At 41.3% G+C, this 17,987-nt stretch overlaps 1 protein-coding gene across 2 annotated transcripts in view; it reads right to left on the bottom strand.

The window, feature by feature from the left end:
* Window positions 1-17,987, bottom strand: part of SPNS2 (SPNS lysolipid transporter 2, sphingosine-1-phosphate) — a 73,350-nt gene that overhangs the window by 26,215 nt on the left and 29,148 nt on the right. For both annotated transcript variants that reach the window (XR_009630249.2, XM_060756752.2), the window contains exons 3-5: window positions 12,931-13,067; window positions 3,358-3,509; window positions 1,010-1,076 (exon numbers count right to left, since the gene is read on the bottom strand). Coding sequence is in view for 1 of the 2 variants with exons in the window: in XM_060756752.2 (XP_060612735.2) it covers window positions 1,010-1,076; window positions 3,358-3,509; window positions 12,931-13,067 (356 nt within the window). In the remaining variant the exon portion in view is untranslated. The remainder of the gene's footprint in view (window positions 1-1,009; window positions 1,077-3,357; window positions 3,510-12,930; window positions 13,068-17,987) is intronic.

The raw sequence follows: 17,987 nt of genomic DNA, 5'->3' as shown, positions 1-17,987 counted from the left end.
ATGGACAGACAGAGTAGATGGAGGGATGGATAGATGGAGTGATAGGTAAATGGAGGGATGGAAGGATCGATGGATAGATAAAGGGACAGACAGATGGACAGACGGATAGATAGATAGATGGATAAATCAATGGAGAGATGGATGGAAGGATAGATAGATAGATAGATAGATAGATGATAGATAGATAGATAGATGGGTGGGTGGGTGGGTGGGTGGGTGGGTGGGTGGACGGACGGGCGGGCAGGCGGGCAGAAGAATAGATGGAGGTATGGATAGATGGAGTGATAGGTAAATGGAGGGATGGAAGGATAGATGGATAGATACAGGGACAGACAGATGGACAGACAGGTGGATGGATGGATGGATAAATCAATGGAGAGATGGAAGGATAGATAGATAGATAGATAGATAGATAGATGGATGGATGGATGGATGGATGGATGGATGGATGGATGGATGGATGGACGGACAGAAGAAGGGATGGAAGATGGAGGGATGGATAGATGGAGTGATAGGTAAATGGAGGGATGGAAGTATAGATGGATAAAGGGACAGATAGATGGACAGATGGACACATGGACAGAGAGAGAGAGAGAGGAATAGAGGGATAAATGGAAGGATAGATAAATGGAGGAATAAATTGATGGAAGGAGGGATGGAGGGATGGATAGATAGAAAGACGGAGTGACGGGCACACAGACAGATAGATAGAGGGATAGATGGATAAATAGATGAATAGACAGAAAGAAAGAAAGAAAGAAAGAAAGAAAGAAAGAAAGATGGATAGATGGTGGGATAGATGGTGGGATAGATGGATGAATAGATGAATAGAGAGAAAAATAGGTAGTTAGGTAGATAGGTAGATAGATGGATAGATGGATAGATGGAGGGATGGATGAATAAATGAATAGAGAGACAGACGCTCAGGTTTTGGAATTTCCCCTTTATACAGCTGGTTATAAATAGAGTGTTGTTGTTGTTGTTGTGATTCAAGAGGAGTTCAACTCACCCGGAGGGCCCAATGCCAGTCCCCAGCCAATTGCTTGACACTTGAGCCGGTGATGTATCCTAAACCACTGGAAAACAAAGTGGGGGGGGGGGGGGGATAACTCAATTAAAAATACAAACAAAAAGCAGTATCGACCTTGCATGGACCCGAATGAGTCACCAAATTGCTAGAATTGTGCTTTTCTTAGGGGGAGGCTGGATGGCCATCTGCCAGGAGGGATCAGAGGGCGTCTTTGGGGTCCCTTCCATCTCTATGATTCTACTGCTATGGATGGCCATCTGTCGGGAGGGATTAAATTGTGTCTTCTGGAAAAGAGGTTGCACTGGATGGCCTTTGGGGTCCCTCTCAACCTGAGGATTCTCTCATTCTATGACAATTGATTTCAGCAGAGGCTGGATAACCATCTGTCGGGAGGGATCAGAGGGTGTCTTTGGGGTCCCTTCCATCTCTATGATGCTATGCTATGGATGACCATCTGTCGGGAGGGATCAGAGGGTGTCTTTGGGGTCCCTTCCATCTCTATGATGCTATGCTATGGATGACCATCTGTCGGGAGGGATCAGAGGGCGTCTTTGGGGTCCCTTTCTATCTCTATGATGCTATACTATGGATGGCCATCTGTCGGGAGGGATTAAGTTGTGTCTTCTGGAAAAAAGGTTGCCTTTGGGGTCCCTCTCAACCTGAGGATTCTCTCATTCTATGACAATTGATTTCAGCAGAGGCTGGATGGCCATCTGTCGTGAGAGATCGGATGGTCACGTGGCAGAAATGGGGTTGGATTGGATGGCCTTCGGGGTGCCTTCCATCAATGCTTTGGATTTCCCCCCAAAGGCAAGTGGAATGCTTTCAAGCCTTTGTCTGGAGGCTGGAGGTCCCGAGCCTGGACCGCTTCTCCATTGCAGATGCTTTGGAAACAGGAAACGGCATTGGCGCGCAGGAAATGGCATTGAGAAGGAAGGCAAGGGATTCCTCTCCTCCGCACACAATGCGCGCAAATGCGCCGGGCTGATAAGGGAACTCAGATAACGCAGCGGAGGAAGCGGCTGCCGGTCAAGAAGAGTCCGGTCTTCACATTCCACCCTAGGTTCCTTCTCTCCACTATCTGATGCACTTTGATGCAGGAAGACACAATCAAAACCCTCCTGACAGATGGCCACCCAGCCTCAGCTCAAAAAAACCTCTAGAGAAGGGGATTTTGTTGGAAGAGCCACCCCCCCCCCCCCGAGGGCATCTAGTCCAAACCCTTTCAGCCAGGAAGGAGGACACAATCTGATCCTTCCTGACAGATGGCCAGGAAGATTAGATTAGAGTATATTGCAATAGTGTATCATGTTATAATAGTATATCATATTGTATTACATAATAATATTATATTATTATCTTACTTTAATTATATAATAATATGATATATATTATTATATAATATTAATGATTATAATATATTATATTACAATATCACTGTACTGCATATATTTGTACATATATATGATTATTTTACTTATATAATAATATGATATATATTATAATATAATATTAATGATTATAATATATTATTACTATATTACAATATCATTGTACTGTATATATGTATATATATATATATATTATATTATATGGTTATTTTAATTATATAATAATATGATATATATTATAATATTAATGATTATAATATAATATTATTATATTACAAAATCATTGCACTGTATATATGTATATATATCTAATTATATTATATTGATATATTAATTTTTATAATATAATGTCATATTATATTACATTACGTTATATCATTATATAATATATTATTATATTACAATATCATTTACTGTATTGTAATTTAATTATAGAATTATATGATATGTATATGTTATAATATTAATGATTGTAAGATGTCATGTTATATTATATTACATTACATTATATCATTATATAATATATTATTATATTATAATATCATTGCACTGTATGTATATATAATGTACTGTAAATATATATGTATATATATCATATAATTATATTATCTTATTTTAATTATATATATATATATATATATATATATATATATATAATATTAATGATAATATAATTTCATATTATATTACATTATATCATAATATAATATTATTATATTACAATATCATTGTATTGTATTGAATTGTATTTTGGATAAAACTCTTGTAAGGGGTTGGTTTCACTTCTGGTTCACTAGTAATACTGAATTCCTGTGTTGCGCAAGGATGCCCGTCTCCAACATGTGTTTGCAACGCTCTGGTGCAGACATGCAATCCGGAAGCAGCAGGGTGGACGAACCCAGTGGCCGCCCAAGGCCAAGATCGGGCGCTCTGTACCTGCCCAGAGGAATGGCGAAATAGAAGACCGACAGCATGAGGGTCCGGGTGTTTTTGGTGAAGAGGTCGCCGATGATGGTGGGCGCGATGGTGGAGTAGCTCGCCTCGCCAATGCCCACCAAGCCCCGCGAGAGGACAAACAGCCAGAAATACTGCGGGGAGGAAACACAATTAGCATATGGGTAGTATCCTCCAACTTGCTTTTCTTCCCTCCCCACTCTTCCTTTCCTTCCTTCCTTCCTTCCTTCCTTCCTTCTTTCCTTCCCTCCTTTTCCTTTCTCCTTCCTCTCTTCCTATCATGTCATTTTACTTGCAGAGACATCACAGGAGTGGGGGCTTGGGGGGGGGGGGTCACTTCACCTAGCAACAGCCAACCCAGGGGGCCACTTCGCAACCTTGGCAGTACACATGGGCAAATACACATGGATGGATGGATGGATAGATAGATAGATAGATAGACAAATAGACAGACACATACATACATGGAGATAGGCACAGATGGATGAATGAACAGATAGGCACACACACACACGTATATGGAGATGGGCACATGGACGGATTGAGAAATAGGCAAATAGATAAATAGACAGATAGATAGATATAGATAGAGAGATGATAGATAGATAGATAGATAGATAGGTACATAGATAGATCGGTAGGTAGGTAGGTAGATAGGTAGATAGATCAATAGGTACATAGGTAGATCGGTAGGTAGGTAGGTAGGTAGGTAGATAGGTTAATCAATAGATCGATAGGTAGATAGGTAGGTAGGTAGGTAGGTAGATAGATAGGTAGATAGATACATAGATACATAGATAGATCGGTAGGTAGATAGATAGATAGATAGATAGATAGGTCAATCGATAGGTAGATAGGTAGGTAGGTAGATAGGTAGGTAGGTAGATAGATAGGTAGATAGATACATAGATCGGTAGATAGATAGATAGATAGATAGATAGATAGATAGGTCAATTGATAGATCGATAGGTAGATAGGTAGGTAGGTAGATAGGTAGGTAGGTAGATAGATAGGTAGTTAGATAGATACATACATACATAGATACATAGATAGATCGGTAGGTAGATAGATAGATAGATCGGTAGATAGATAGATAGATAGATAGATAGGTCAATCGATAGATCGATAGGTAGATAGGTAGGTAGGTAGGTAGATCGCCAGGTACATAGATAGATCGGTAGGTCGGTAGGTAGATAGGTAGATAGATCAATAGGTACATCATTAGTTCGGTAGGTAGGTAGGTAGGTAGATAGATAGGTTGATCGATAGATCGATAGGTAGGTAGGTGTGTAGATAGATAGGTAGGTAGATAGATAGATAGATAGATAGATAGATAGATAGGTAGACAGATTGATAGGTACATAGATAGATCGGTAGGTAGGTAGGTAGTTAGATAGATTGATCAATGGATAGGTAGGTAGGTGTGTAGATAGGTAGGTGGGTAGGTAGATAGATTGATAGATCAGTAGGTAGGTAGGTAGGTAGGTAGATAGATTGATAGGTAGATAGGTAGATAGGTAGGTAGACAGACAGACAGACAGATAGGTCAGTTGGTCAATCGATAGATCGATAGGTCAGTCAATCGATAGATAGGTTGGTCGGTCGATCAATTGATAGATCAATCGATAGATCGATTGATAGGTAGGTAGGTAGATAGATAGATTGACAGATAGACAGAAATTAGTGTGTGTATGTGTTTGTGTTTATATGTATGCACACAGATAGACAGATAGAGACGTATATAGAGATACCGGGATGCAGTGGGAGGGCTAAGGCCCACACCCCCTCCCCGCCCTCTTTCTGGGCAGCCTGGTGGTGCTTCCTGCCAAGGGGGTAATCCACCCTTTAAGAGGGCCAAATATGTCCCAGCTCCGAAATTACGGGACCAAAAGAGAGAGAATTGCGCCAGTGTTCTCCGAGAGCGATCCCGCCCTAATCTGCCCAAGTATGCCGAAAGCCCATGATCCTTAAATCCTGGGTCGTGGAGCCTTGGAAGGCGCATGTGACGGGAACGAGGTGGGAGAGGGGTTCGGGGGACCTCTAGTCATGCGCAGCCACGTCTTCATTGGTGTGTTTCCCCCTCTGTATTTTTCCCCAGCCTTGGGTCGGGTCACACTCTCTCAGCCCCAGAAAACCCTGTCATAGGTCCACCATAAATTGGGAATAGGCATCTACACTGTAGGATTAATAAAGCTGGAGGCCCCTTGAACTGCCATGGCATCAATTATCAATTTATATCATCAATCTATCTATCTATATACACCTCATCAATTTCATCTTCCTCTATCTATCTATTTTTATCTATTTATCAATTTTTATCATCTATCTATCCATCTATCATCTATCTTTTAATCTATTTATCAATTTATATCCTTTGTCTAACTATAATTTATTTATTTATCTATCACACAACTATCTATTTATCTTCTATCTGTCATCTTATCTGTCTCTCATCTTATCTATCTCTCTTATCTATCTATCTATCCATCTATCATCTATTTATCTATTTTTATCTATCTATTTATCAATTTATATCATCTATCTATCATTTATTTATCTATCACTCATCTGTCTATTTATCCATTGCTCATCTATCTATCTCTCATCTTATCTAACTCTCTTATCTATTTATCTATCAATCGATCGATCAATCCATCTATCATCTATTTATCTATTTTATCTATCTATTTATCAATTTATATAATTATCTATCATCTATTTATCTATCACTCATTTGTCTATCTATCTCTCATCTATCAATCTATTTATCTATTGCTCATCTATCTCTCATCTTATCTATCCATCTATCATCTATTTATCTATTTTGATCTATTTATCAATTTATATCATCTATCTTTCATCTATTTATCACTCATCTGTCTATCAATCTATTTATCTATTGCTCATCTATCTGTCTCTCATCTTATCTCTCTTATCTATTTATCTATCATCTATCTATTTTATCTATCTACTTATCAATTTATATCATCTATCTTTCATCTATTTATCACTCATCTGTCTTTCTATCTATCTCACATCTATCTCTCATCTACCTATCTCTCATCTATCAATCTATTTATCTATTGCTCATCTATCTATCTCTCATCTTATCTATCTGTCTCTCATCTTCTCGATCTTATCTATATATTTATCTATCATCTATTTATCTATTTTGATCTATTTTGATCTATTTATCAATTTATATCATCTATCTATCAATCATCTATTTATCTATCACTCATCTATCTCTCATCTATCTCTCTCATCTATCAATCTATTTATCTATTGCTCATCTATCTGTCTCATCTTATCTCTCCTATCTATCTATCTATCTATCTATCTATCATCTATTTATCTATTTATCAATTTATATCATCTATCTTTCATCTATTTATCATTCATCTGTCTATCTATCTCACATCTATCTCTCATCTACCTATCTCTCATCTATCAATCTATTTATCTATTGGTCATCTATCTCTCATTTTATCTATCTATCTATCTATCTATCCATCTATCATCTATTTATCTATCACTCATCTGTCTATCTATCTCTCATCTACCTATCTATCAATCTATTTATCTATCGATCATCTATCTATCTCTCATCTTATCTATCTCTCTTATCTATTTATCTTCTATCCATCCATCCATTTTTATATCATCTATCTATCATCTAATTATCTATCACTCATCTGTCTGTCTGTCTATCTATCTATCTCACTCACATCTTTCATCTACCTATCTCTCATCTATCTATTTATCTATCATCTATCTATCTATCCATCTATCATCTATTTATCTATTTTTATACCATCTATCTATCATCTATTTATCTATCACTCATCTGTCTGTCTGTCTGTCTGTCTATCTATCTCACATCTATCTCTCATATACCTATATCTCATCTATCAATCTATTTATCTATTGCTCATCTATTTATCTCTCATCTTATCTATTTCTCATCTATATCTAGCTCTCTCTCTCTTATCAAACTATTAATGCCAATAGGTAAAGGTAGGTAAATGTTCTCCCCTAACATGAAGTCCAGTTGTGTCTGACTCTGGGACTCTGGTGCTCATCTCCATTTCTAAGCCGAAGAGCCGGCATTGTCCCTAGACACCTCCAAGGTCATGTGGCCAGCATGACTGCATGGAGCGCCGACTCTGGGACTCTAGTGCTCATCTCCATTTCTAAGAGTTGAAGAGCTGGTATTGTCCATAGACACCTCCAAGGTCATGTGGCCGGCATGACTGCATGGAGCACCCTTACCTTCCCACCGGAGCAGTACCTATTCATCTACTCACATTTGCATGTTTTCAAACTGCTAGGTTGGCAGAAGCTGGAGCTGACAGCAGGAGCTCATGCCACTCCCAAATTCGAACCTGTGACCTTTCGGCCAACAAGTTCAGCAGCTCAGCGGTTTAACCCACTGCATCATGGGGGGCTCCCATCAATGTCAATGCACCCCCATTATTATTATTGTTGTTGTCGTCGTCACTGTTGTTATTATTATTATTCCACAGTGTCAATGCAGCCCAATAATAATAATTGTTGTTGTTGTTGTTAACCATTATTATTGGGCTGTATTTACACACAACAACAACAATAAATTCCTGACATTCTTGAAACTGCCTTCTTTCCACATGTATTTGTGTTTAACGGAAACTCTTTGTGCGTTTCCTCTTTCTCGTGTCGCCAGGGAGAAGCCGTGAATGTGGGAGCGATGGGCAGGAAACCTGACGGCGAGGCTTTGCATTCCTTCCCCGGCCTCTGAACATGTCAACTTTGTCCTTTATGGCTTTGGCTCATTGTTGTCGTTGGGAACTTTTGGCAGGGAGCAAGGCGGCTTTTTTCCTGGAATTTCTAAAGTAGGGCCTCGGCTTCCAGAACGGATGTCGTTTGCCGTGGGATTTTCCAGGGCCGGTTTTATGGCTGAATGTGGGTTTCCTTGGCTCCTTCCAAGGCAGAGGAGCAGCCTAGAATCACATTATTATTACTATTGATAATAATAATAATAATAATAATAATAATAATAATTTTTAATTTCTTATTATTCCAGTTGAGGTCTGACCATAGATTTTGACTTCCCTCGATTTTGACACTATGCTCTTATGGATGCAACCGAGAATCACATTATTATTATTATTATTATTATTATTATTATTATTGATATTAATACATTATTATTACTATTATTATATTCCAGTTGAGGTCTGGTTGCTTCTGAGGCAATCACCTCACCTGCCTCATAAGAAACCTGCTACAAAACAGGAGCTTTTTTGTTGAGTCCCAGGGCCAGAGAAGCAGATGGCGGAAACAGAAGAACGGCCTGCCTCAGGGGAGCGTGCTTGCTCCATCCATGTTCAACATTTACACAAATGACCAGCCACTGCCAGAAGGGACAGAGAGCTTCATCTATGCTGATGATCGTGACATCACTGCTCAAGCAGGGAGCTTTGAGATGGTAGAACAGAAGCTCTCCAAAGCTCTAGGCGCCCTTACTGCCTATTACAGGGAAAACCAGCTGACCCCTAATCCATCTAAAACACAGACATGTGCTTTTCATCTCAAGAACAGAGAAGTATCCCGAGCTCTGAGGATTATTACCTGGGAAGGAATCCCACTGGAGCATTGCAGCGCACCCAAATACTTAGGAGTCACTCTGGACTGGGCTCTGACCTACAAGAAGCACTGCCTGAATATCAAGCAAAAAGTGGGTGCTAGAAACAATATCATACGAAAGCTGACTGGCACAACCTGGGGATCACAACCAGACACAGTGAAGACATCTGCCCTTGCGCTATGCTACTCTGCTGCTGAGTACGCATGCCCAGTGTGGAACACATCTCACCACGCTCAAACAGTGGATGTGGCTCTTAATGAGACATGCTGCATTATCACGGGGTGCCTGCGCCCCACACCACTGGAGAAATGACACTGTCTAGCCAGTATTGCACCACCTGACATCCGCCGGGAAGTAGCGGAAGGACCAAGGCAGAGACATCTCCAGCTCATCCCCTGTTTGGGTTTCAGCCAGCACGTCAACGACTTAAATCAAGAAATAGTTTTCTAAGATCTACAGAGACACTCGCTGGAACACCTCAGCAAGCGAGAGTCCAAAAGTGGCAGGCTCAAACCCAGAACCTCAACCAATGGCTGATACCAAATGAGAGACTCCCCCCTGGGCACACAGAAGACTGGGCGACTTGGAAGGCGCTGAACAGACTGCGCTCTGGCACCACGAGATGCAGAGCCAACCTGAAGAAATGGGGCCACAAAGTGGAGTCCACGACATGCAAGTGCGGAGAAGAGCAAACCACTGACCACCTCCTGCAATGCACCCTGAGCCCTGCCACATGCACAAGGGAGGACCTCCTTGCGGCAACACCAGAGGCACTCCAAGGGGACAGATACTGCTCAAAGGACATTTAATCAACTACCAAGTTTGCAAAATCTGTGTTTTTTTATGTTTGTTTGTTTTGTTCTGTTAGAAATGTAATACAATGGTATGGTTGCTGATGACACGATAAATAAAAAGTTGAGGTCTGACTATAGTTTTTGACTTCCCTCGATTTTGAAACTATGCTCTTATGGATGCAGCCTAGAAATCACATTATTATTATTATTATCATCATCATCATCATCATCATCATCATCGATATTAATACATTATTATTATTATTATTATTATTTATTAATATATTATATTAATTTATATTAATTAATTTAATTTTCATACAGAGTTGGAAGGGACCCCAAAGGCCATCCAGTCCAACCCCCTGTTGCCTGGTAGGAAGGCACAATCCAATCCCTCCTGACAGATGCCCATCCAGCTTATATCATCTCCCAACTCTATAAGCTGGATCAGATGGTGCCTTCCTGCAAGGCAAAAGGGAATTGGACTAGATGGCCTTTGGGGTCCCTTCCAACTCTATATGAAGATGATATAAGCTGGATGGGCATCTGTCAGGAGGGATTGCATTGTACCTTCCTGTAGGGCAAAAGGGGGTTGGACTGGATGGCCTGTGGAGTCCCGTCCAATTCTATATGAAGGTGATATAAGCTGGATGGACATCTGTCGGGAGGGATCGAAGTGTGCCTCCCTGCCAGGCAAAAGGGGGTTGGACTGGATGACCTTTGGGGTCCCTTCCAACTCTATATGGAGATTATATAAGCTGGATGAGCATCTGTTGGGAGGGATTGGATTGTGCCTTTCCACCAGGCAAAAGTGGCCTTTGGGGTCCCTTCCAACTCTATATGAAGATGATATAAGCTGGATGGGCATCTGTCGGGAGGGATCCGATTGTGCCTTTCCACCAGGCAAAAGGGGGTTGGACTGGATGGCCTTTCGGGTCCCTTCCAACTCTATATGAAGATGATATTAACCCCCTTTTGCCTGGGGGAAAGCACAATCCGATTCCTCCTGACAGATGCCCATCCAGCTCACCACAAAAACAATGCCATTTAAACTTTCCAGCATACAAAGACTAAAATAGAATTAAAGAGGGGGAAAACAGACGTAAACACACAAATGGGTTGCTTTTCTCATTGAAAAAAGAAAAGTGTATCTTTCCAAATTGCAAAAGGAAAAGTGTTTATTCTCACATTGCAAAAGGAAAACTATATTTTCCAATTGCGTTTTCATTGCAAAAGGTAAACTGTATCTTTTCACATTGCAAAAGGAAAACGGTATATTTTCTAATTGCTTTCTCATTGCAAAAGGTAAACTGTATCTTTTCCAATTGCAAAAGGAAGAGGTTTGCATTTTTCCACGCAGCCCTTGATTGCGTGGCCTTCTTTTTCCATCCCCTTCAGCCTATATTTCCCGGCTCTTCTTCCGCCACTGCCTTTGTGTCGCATTTTGTGCTGCAATCCCAACAGAGCGAGAAGGAAACTCTGCCCTGTCCCTTTCCTACAACCCGGGCAGGGAGCTGATTGGGTCATTTGGGAGTTGTAGTTGCTGGGATTTATAGTTCACCTCCAATCCAAGAGCATTCTGAACTCCACCAACGATGGAATTGAACCAAGCTTTGCACACAGAACTCTCATGACCAAGAGAAAATACTGGAAGGGTTTGGCGGGCATTGACCTTGAGTTTGGGAGTTGTAGTTCACCTACATCCAGACAGCAATGTGGACGCAAACAATGATGGATATGGACCAAACTTGGCATGCATAGATAGATAGATAGATAGATAGATAGACAGATACATAGGTAGGTAGATACATAGGTAGGTAGGTAGGTAGATAGAAAGATAGGTAGATAGATAGGTAGACAGACAGATAGGTAGGTAGGTAGGTAGATGGGTAGGTAGATAGGTAGACAGACAGACAGATAGGTAGATAGGTAGGTAGATAGATAGGTAAATAGATAGATATAGATAGATAGGCAGATAGGTCGGTAGATAGGTAAATAGGTAGGTAGATACATAGGTAGGTAGATAGGTAGGTAGATAGATAGATAGATAAATAGATAGATATAGATAGATAGGCAGATAGGTAGGTAGATAGGTAAATAGGTAGGTAGATACATAGGTAGGTAGATAGGTAGGTAAATAGATAGATATAGATAGATAGATAAATAGATAGGCAGATAGATAGGTAAATCGATAGATATAGATAGATAGGTAGATAGGTAGGTAGATAGGTAGGTAGACAGATAGGTAGGTAGGTAGGTAGATACATACATAGTTAGGTAGATAGGTAGGTAGACAGATAGGTAGGTAGGTAGATACATAGTTAGGTAGATAGGTAGGTATGCAGGTAGGTAGATAGATAGGTAGGTAGATAGATATAGATAGATAAGTAAGTAGGTAGATAGATAGGTTGATAGCTAGGTAGGTAGGTAGCTAGGTAAGTAGGTAGGTAGGTAGCTAGGTAAGTAGGTAGGTAGGTAGGTAGGTAGATAGATAGGTAGGTAGATGGATAGATAGATAGATAGATAGATAGGTAGGTAGGTAGGTAGGTAGGTAGGAAGGATCTGGACCAAACAATGATGGATCTGGACCAAACTTGGCACGGATACTCAATATGCCCAGATGTGAACACTGGTGGAGTTTGGGGGAAATAGGCCTTGGCATTTGGGAGTTGTATTTTCTGGGGTTTATAGTTCACCTCCAATCAAACAGCATTCTGAATTCTACCAACTATGGAATTGAACCAAACTTGGAACACAGAACACTCACAACCAATAGGAAATACTTGGGGGGGGGGGGGGTTTGGTGGGCATTGACCTTGAGTTTGGGAGTTGTAGTTCACCTACATCCAGAGAGCACTGTGGACTCAAACAATGATCGATCTGGACCAAACTTGGCACAGATAATATGCCCAAACGTGAACACTGGTGGAGTTTGGGGAAAAGAGGCCTTGACATTTGGGAGTTGTAGTTGCTGGGATTTATAGTTTACCTACAATCAAAGAGCATTCTGAACCCCACCAATGATAGAATTGGGCTGGGGACCTAAGTGAGTAATGAATACATCTGTGATGGCTTTGGCGGAAGGGCTAGCTGCAAAGGCCTTTGTTCCTTTGTGAAATCCGCAAAAGCGCTCACCTCTTGGGTGATGAAGGAGCTGGAGAAGGTGATGACCGACCAGAAGAAGATCCCGCAGCTGAGGATCACCTTCCGGTTGAACCTGTCGCCCAGGTAGCCAAAGATGGGTGCCGCCACCATGAAGCTGCAGATGAAGACTGTCCGGGGAGACAGAAAAGGAAAGATCAGTGGAGGGCATCAAAAGGTGCAAGCCCTACATGCAGCCCCTCCATCCGGCACTGCATCCATTTGAGGCAGGACTTGCGCTCACAGACACCTGCCCAGGTGACTTCTGACAAAGGCTGTGAGGCTGCACCTCTGCAATGTCACTGGGAAAGAAAGGTGGCCTGTGAGTATGAGGGGAAGGGAGGCAGGGAGGAAAGAAAGAGAAAGAGAAAAAGAAGGGAAAGAGAAGAAATAAGGAACAAAAGGAAGTAAAGGGAAGAAAGAAAAAGGAGGGAAGGAAGGGGAAGAAAGAAAGAGAAAAAGAAGGGAAAGAAAGGAAATAAGGAACAAAGTGAGGGAAGAAAGAAAAAGGAGGGAAGGAAAAGGAAGAAAGAAAGAAAAAGAAGGGAAAGAGAGGAAAGAAGGAACAAAGGGAGGGAAGAAAGAAAAAGGAGGGAAGGAAAAGGAAGAAAGAAAGAAAAAGAAGGGAAAGAGAGGAAAGAAGGAACAAAGGGAGGGAAGAAAGAAAAAGGAGGGAAGGAAAAGGAAGAAAGAAAGAAAAAGAAGGGAAAGAGAGGAAAGAAGGAACAAAGGGAGGGAAGAAAGAAAAAGGAGGGAAGGAAGGGGAAGGAAAAAAGAGAAAAAGAAGGGAAAGAAAGGAAAGAAGGAACAAAGGGAAGTAAAGGGAAGGAAGAAAAAGGAGAGAAGGAAGGGGAAGAAAGAAAGAGAAAAAGAAGGGATAGAAAGGAAAGAAGGAACAAAGGGAAGTAAAGGGAAGGAAGAAAAAGGAGGGAAGAAAGGGGAAGAAAGAAAGAGAAAAAGAAGGGAAAGAAAGGAAATAAGGAACAAAGGGTGGGAAGAAAGAAAAAGGAGAGAAGGAAGGGGAAGAGAAAAAGAGAAAAAGAAGGGAAAGAAAGGAAAGAAGGAACAAAGGGAAGTAAAGGGAAGGAAGAAAAAGGAGGGAAGAAAGGGGAAGAAAGAAAGAGAAAAAGAAGGGAAAGAGAGGAAATAAGGAACAAAGGGAAGTGAAGGGAAGAAAGAAAAAGGAGAGAAGGAAGGGGAAGAAAGAAAGAGAAAAAGAAGGAAAGAAAGGAAATAAGGAACAAAGGGAGGGAAGGAAGGGGAAGGAAGAGAATGGTATGGTATGGAAGAAAAATGAGGAAAGGAAAGAAGGAAGGAAGGAAAGAGAAAAAGAAGGGAAATAAGGGAAGAAAAGGAACAAAGGGAGAGGGAGAAAGAAGAATGAGGGAAGGACAGAAAGAAGAAAAGAGAAAAAGAAGGGAAAGAAAGGGAAGTAAAAGGAACAAAGTGAGGGGAGAAAGAAGAATGAGGGAAGGACAAAAGGAAGGAAAGAAGGAAAGAAAGAAAAAAAGAAAGGTAAGAAAGGAAAGGAAAAGGAACAAAGGGAGGGGAGAAAAAGGAATGAGGGAAGGAAGGAAGGAGAAAAAGAAGGGAAAGAAAGAGAAGGAAAAGGAACAAAGTGAGGGAGAGAAAGAAGAATGAGGGAAGGACAGAAGGAAGGAAGAAAAGGAAAAGAAAAAGAAGGGAAAGAAAAGGAAAGAAACAAAGGGAGGGAGAGAAAGAAGAATGAGGAAAGGATAGATGGAAGGAAGGAAGGAGAAAAAGAAGGGAAAGAAAGAGAAGGAAAAGGAACAAAGTGAGGGAGAGAAAGAAGAATGAGGGAAGGACGGAAGGAAGGAAGAAAAGGAAAAGAAAAAGAAGGGAAAGAAAAGGAAAGAAACAAAGGGAGGGAGAGAAAGAAGAATGAGGGAAGGATGGAAGGAAAGAAAGAAAGAGAAAAAGAAGGGAAAGAAAGAGAAGGAAAAGGAACAAAGGGAGGGGGAGAAAGAAGAATGAGAGAAGGAGGGAAGGATGGAGAAAAAGAAGGGAAAGAAAGGAAAGGAAAAGGAACAAAGTGAGGGAGAGAAAGAAGAATGAGGGAAAGAAGGAAGGAAGGAGAAAAGAAGGGAAAGAAAGAAAAGGAAAAGGAACAAACGGAGGGGGAGAAAGAAGAATGAGGGAAGGAAGGAGAAAAAGAAGGGAAAGAAAGAGAAGGAAAAGGAACAAAGGGAAGGGGAGAAACAAGAATGAGGGATGGACAGAAGAAAGGAAGGTAGGAAAGAGAGAGAGAAAAAGAAGGGAAAGAAAGGAAAGAAAAGGAACAAAGGAAGGAAAGCAAGGGGACTGTGTCGGTACACAAGTTTATAAATGAAAAAGGGAAGTGACAGCTCACTTCTCCCTGAGCCGGAGCTTCTATAAGAGCCAATCTCATACCTAAACAATAATCAGATAATTTCTCTTTTATTCTACCTTCAGCTCTTTCCCTACCGACTGAAACAGGCGCTGTGTTTTGTCACCCAATATATGGTCTTAAGCATGGCTATTTTTCCTTCTGAAGATGGGAAGAGCGGGAAGAGAGAACAAAGGAGGAGATGCAGATGGCGGAGAAGCGCAGCCAAACGCGTTCGGAGGCGCCTCTCATTGCACGCGGCATCGAGACACATAGAACGCTATCTAACACGATTTCTGTCGCTAGGTTATCAATATCATTTCCTAATTGGTTGGGGAAAGTGTATTAAAGGGTATGGCAAGGGGCTGGACTGGATCCGGTCCCTTCCTGGCCTACATATAGACATGTAGTTTGCTTCTCTTCCCAAATCGCAACCTGGTTAAACACTTCCTCTGCTCCCATTTCAATTCCAAGCAGGTAAGCTGTTGTCGGATTGTTGTTTTCCCTTCGCTGTCAAGTCCATATCCAGTGGCCTTCCAATTTCACTGTGGCGAGAGGCGAGTTGCCGGGTGAATGGCAATCTCCGTGCGCAGCAGATGCGCATGGGCAGCGGAGCGTGAAGGGAGAAGCGTGTCTGGGCCTGGGAAGGCGAACCCTTTCCCCCCGTCCACAGACAGCCCCCGAAACTGAGAGAGAGATTGAGAGAGAGAGAGAGAAAGGCCTTTCCAACCATTAGACAAGGCGCGACAGAGGCCCACCTGTCTCAGGGCGGGTCAGAGGCAGAAATAGACCCAGGGCCATCCATCCGGTTCTGGGCAAGGAAGCCTTTCCTGTGTTCGCAACACAAAGGTATAATTTTCCCCCAAAATAGCATACAGATCCATTTCTGGTTGAGGGATGGATCCACCTGAACACTGCATGCATTCATCCCTAGAGGTCTGGAGCTGATCCTTTCTATCTATACGCTGCCCTCTTTTGGCTGCACCTGAACACTGCATACATTCATCCCTAGAGGTCTGGAGCTGATCCTTTCTATCTATACACTGCCCTCTTCTGGCTGCACCTGAACACTGCATACATTCATCCCTAGAGGCCTGGAGCTGATCCTTTCTATCTATACACTGCCCTCTTCTGGCTGCACCTGAACACTGCATACATTCATCCCTAGAGGCCTGGAGCTGATCCTTTCTATCTATACACTGCCCTCTTTTGGCTGCACCTGAACACTGCATACATTCATCCCTAGAGGTCTGGAGCTGATCCTTTCTATCTATACACTGCCCTCTTCTGGCTGCACCTGAACACTGCATACATTCATCCCTAGAGGCCTGGAGCTGATCCTTTCTATCTATACACTGCCCTCTTTTGGCTGCACCTGAACACTGCATACATTCATCCCTAGAGGTCTGGAGCTGATCCTTTCTATCTATACACTGCCCTCTTCTGGCTGCACCTGAACACTGCATACATTCATCCCTAGAGGTCTGGAGCTGATCCTTTCTATCTATACACTGCCCTCTTCTGGCTGCACCTGAACACTGCATACATTCATCCCTAGAGGCCTGGAGCTGATCCTTTCTATCTATACACGTAGGTAGATAGATAAGGCAGACAGGTAGGCAGACAGGTAGATAAAGTAGATAGGTAGGTAGGTAGATGGTTAGACAGATATATAAGGGAGGTAGATAGATAGGTAGGTAGATAGGTAGGTAAGTAGGTAGATATGTATAGATATGTAGGTAGACAGATAAATTAGGTAGGTAGATGGGTAGATAGATAAGTAGATAAGATAGGTAGGTAGATAGGTAGAGACAGGCAGATACATAAGGTAGGTAGATAGGTAGGAAGGTAGATGGTAGATAGATACGTAAGTAGATAGATAAGATAGGTAGGTAAATAGACAGACAGATAGATAAAGTAGATGGGTAGGCAGGTAGATGGTTACATAGATACGTAAGTAGATAGATAAGATAGGTAGGTAGACAGGTAGGCAGATAGATGGTTAGAGAGGTAAGTAGATAGGTAAGAGGTAGGTAGGTAGACAGACAGATAAGGTAGATAGTTAGGTAGGTAGATGGTTAGGTAGGTACGTAGATGGTTAGGTAGGTACGTAGATGGTTAGATAGGTATGTAAGTAGATAGATAAGATAGGTAGGTAGATAGACAGACAGATAGATAAAGTAGATAGGTAGGTAGGCAGATGGTTAGATAGATACGCAAGTAGATAGATAAGATAGGTAGGTAGACAGAGAGATAAAAAAGGTAGATAGGTAGGTAAATAGCTAGTTAGGTAGATGGGTATATAGATATGTAGTAGGCTTGGGCAATCCATGGTTCTAAATGGTTCTAAAGTACTTACAAAACTAAAGTTCTGGTGGTGAAAATTTCAGAACTCTAACAAAACTCTCAAAGTTTCATAATAAATGGCAGTTCCTAATTGGTTCTGTCATTAAAATCACCAATAATGAAATAATAATTAAATTTTGAGAGTTTTGTTAGAGTTCTGAAATTTTCACCACCAGAACTTTAGTTTTGTAAGTACTTTAGAAACATTTAGAACCATGGATTGCCCAAGCCTAATATGTAGGTAGCTGAATAAGGTAAGTAGGTAGACAGAGAGATAAAAAAGGTAGATAGGTAGGTAAGTAGGTAGATGGGTAGATAGATACCTAGATAAATAGAT

This window comes from Anolis sagrei, chromosome 11 (assembly GCF_037176765.1).
Source record: "Anolis sagrei isolate rAnoSag1 chromosome 11, rAnoSag1.mat, whole genome shotgun sequence".
Taxonomy (NCBI): domain Eukaryota; kingdom Metazoa; phylum Chordata; class Lepidosauria; order Squamata; family Dactyloidae; genus Anolis; species Anolis sagrei.
This window is presented reverse-complemented; position numbering and strand designations above follow the sequence as displayed.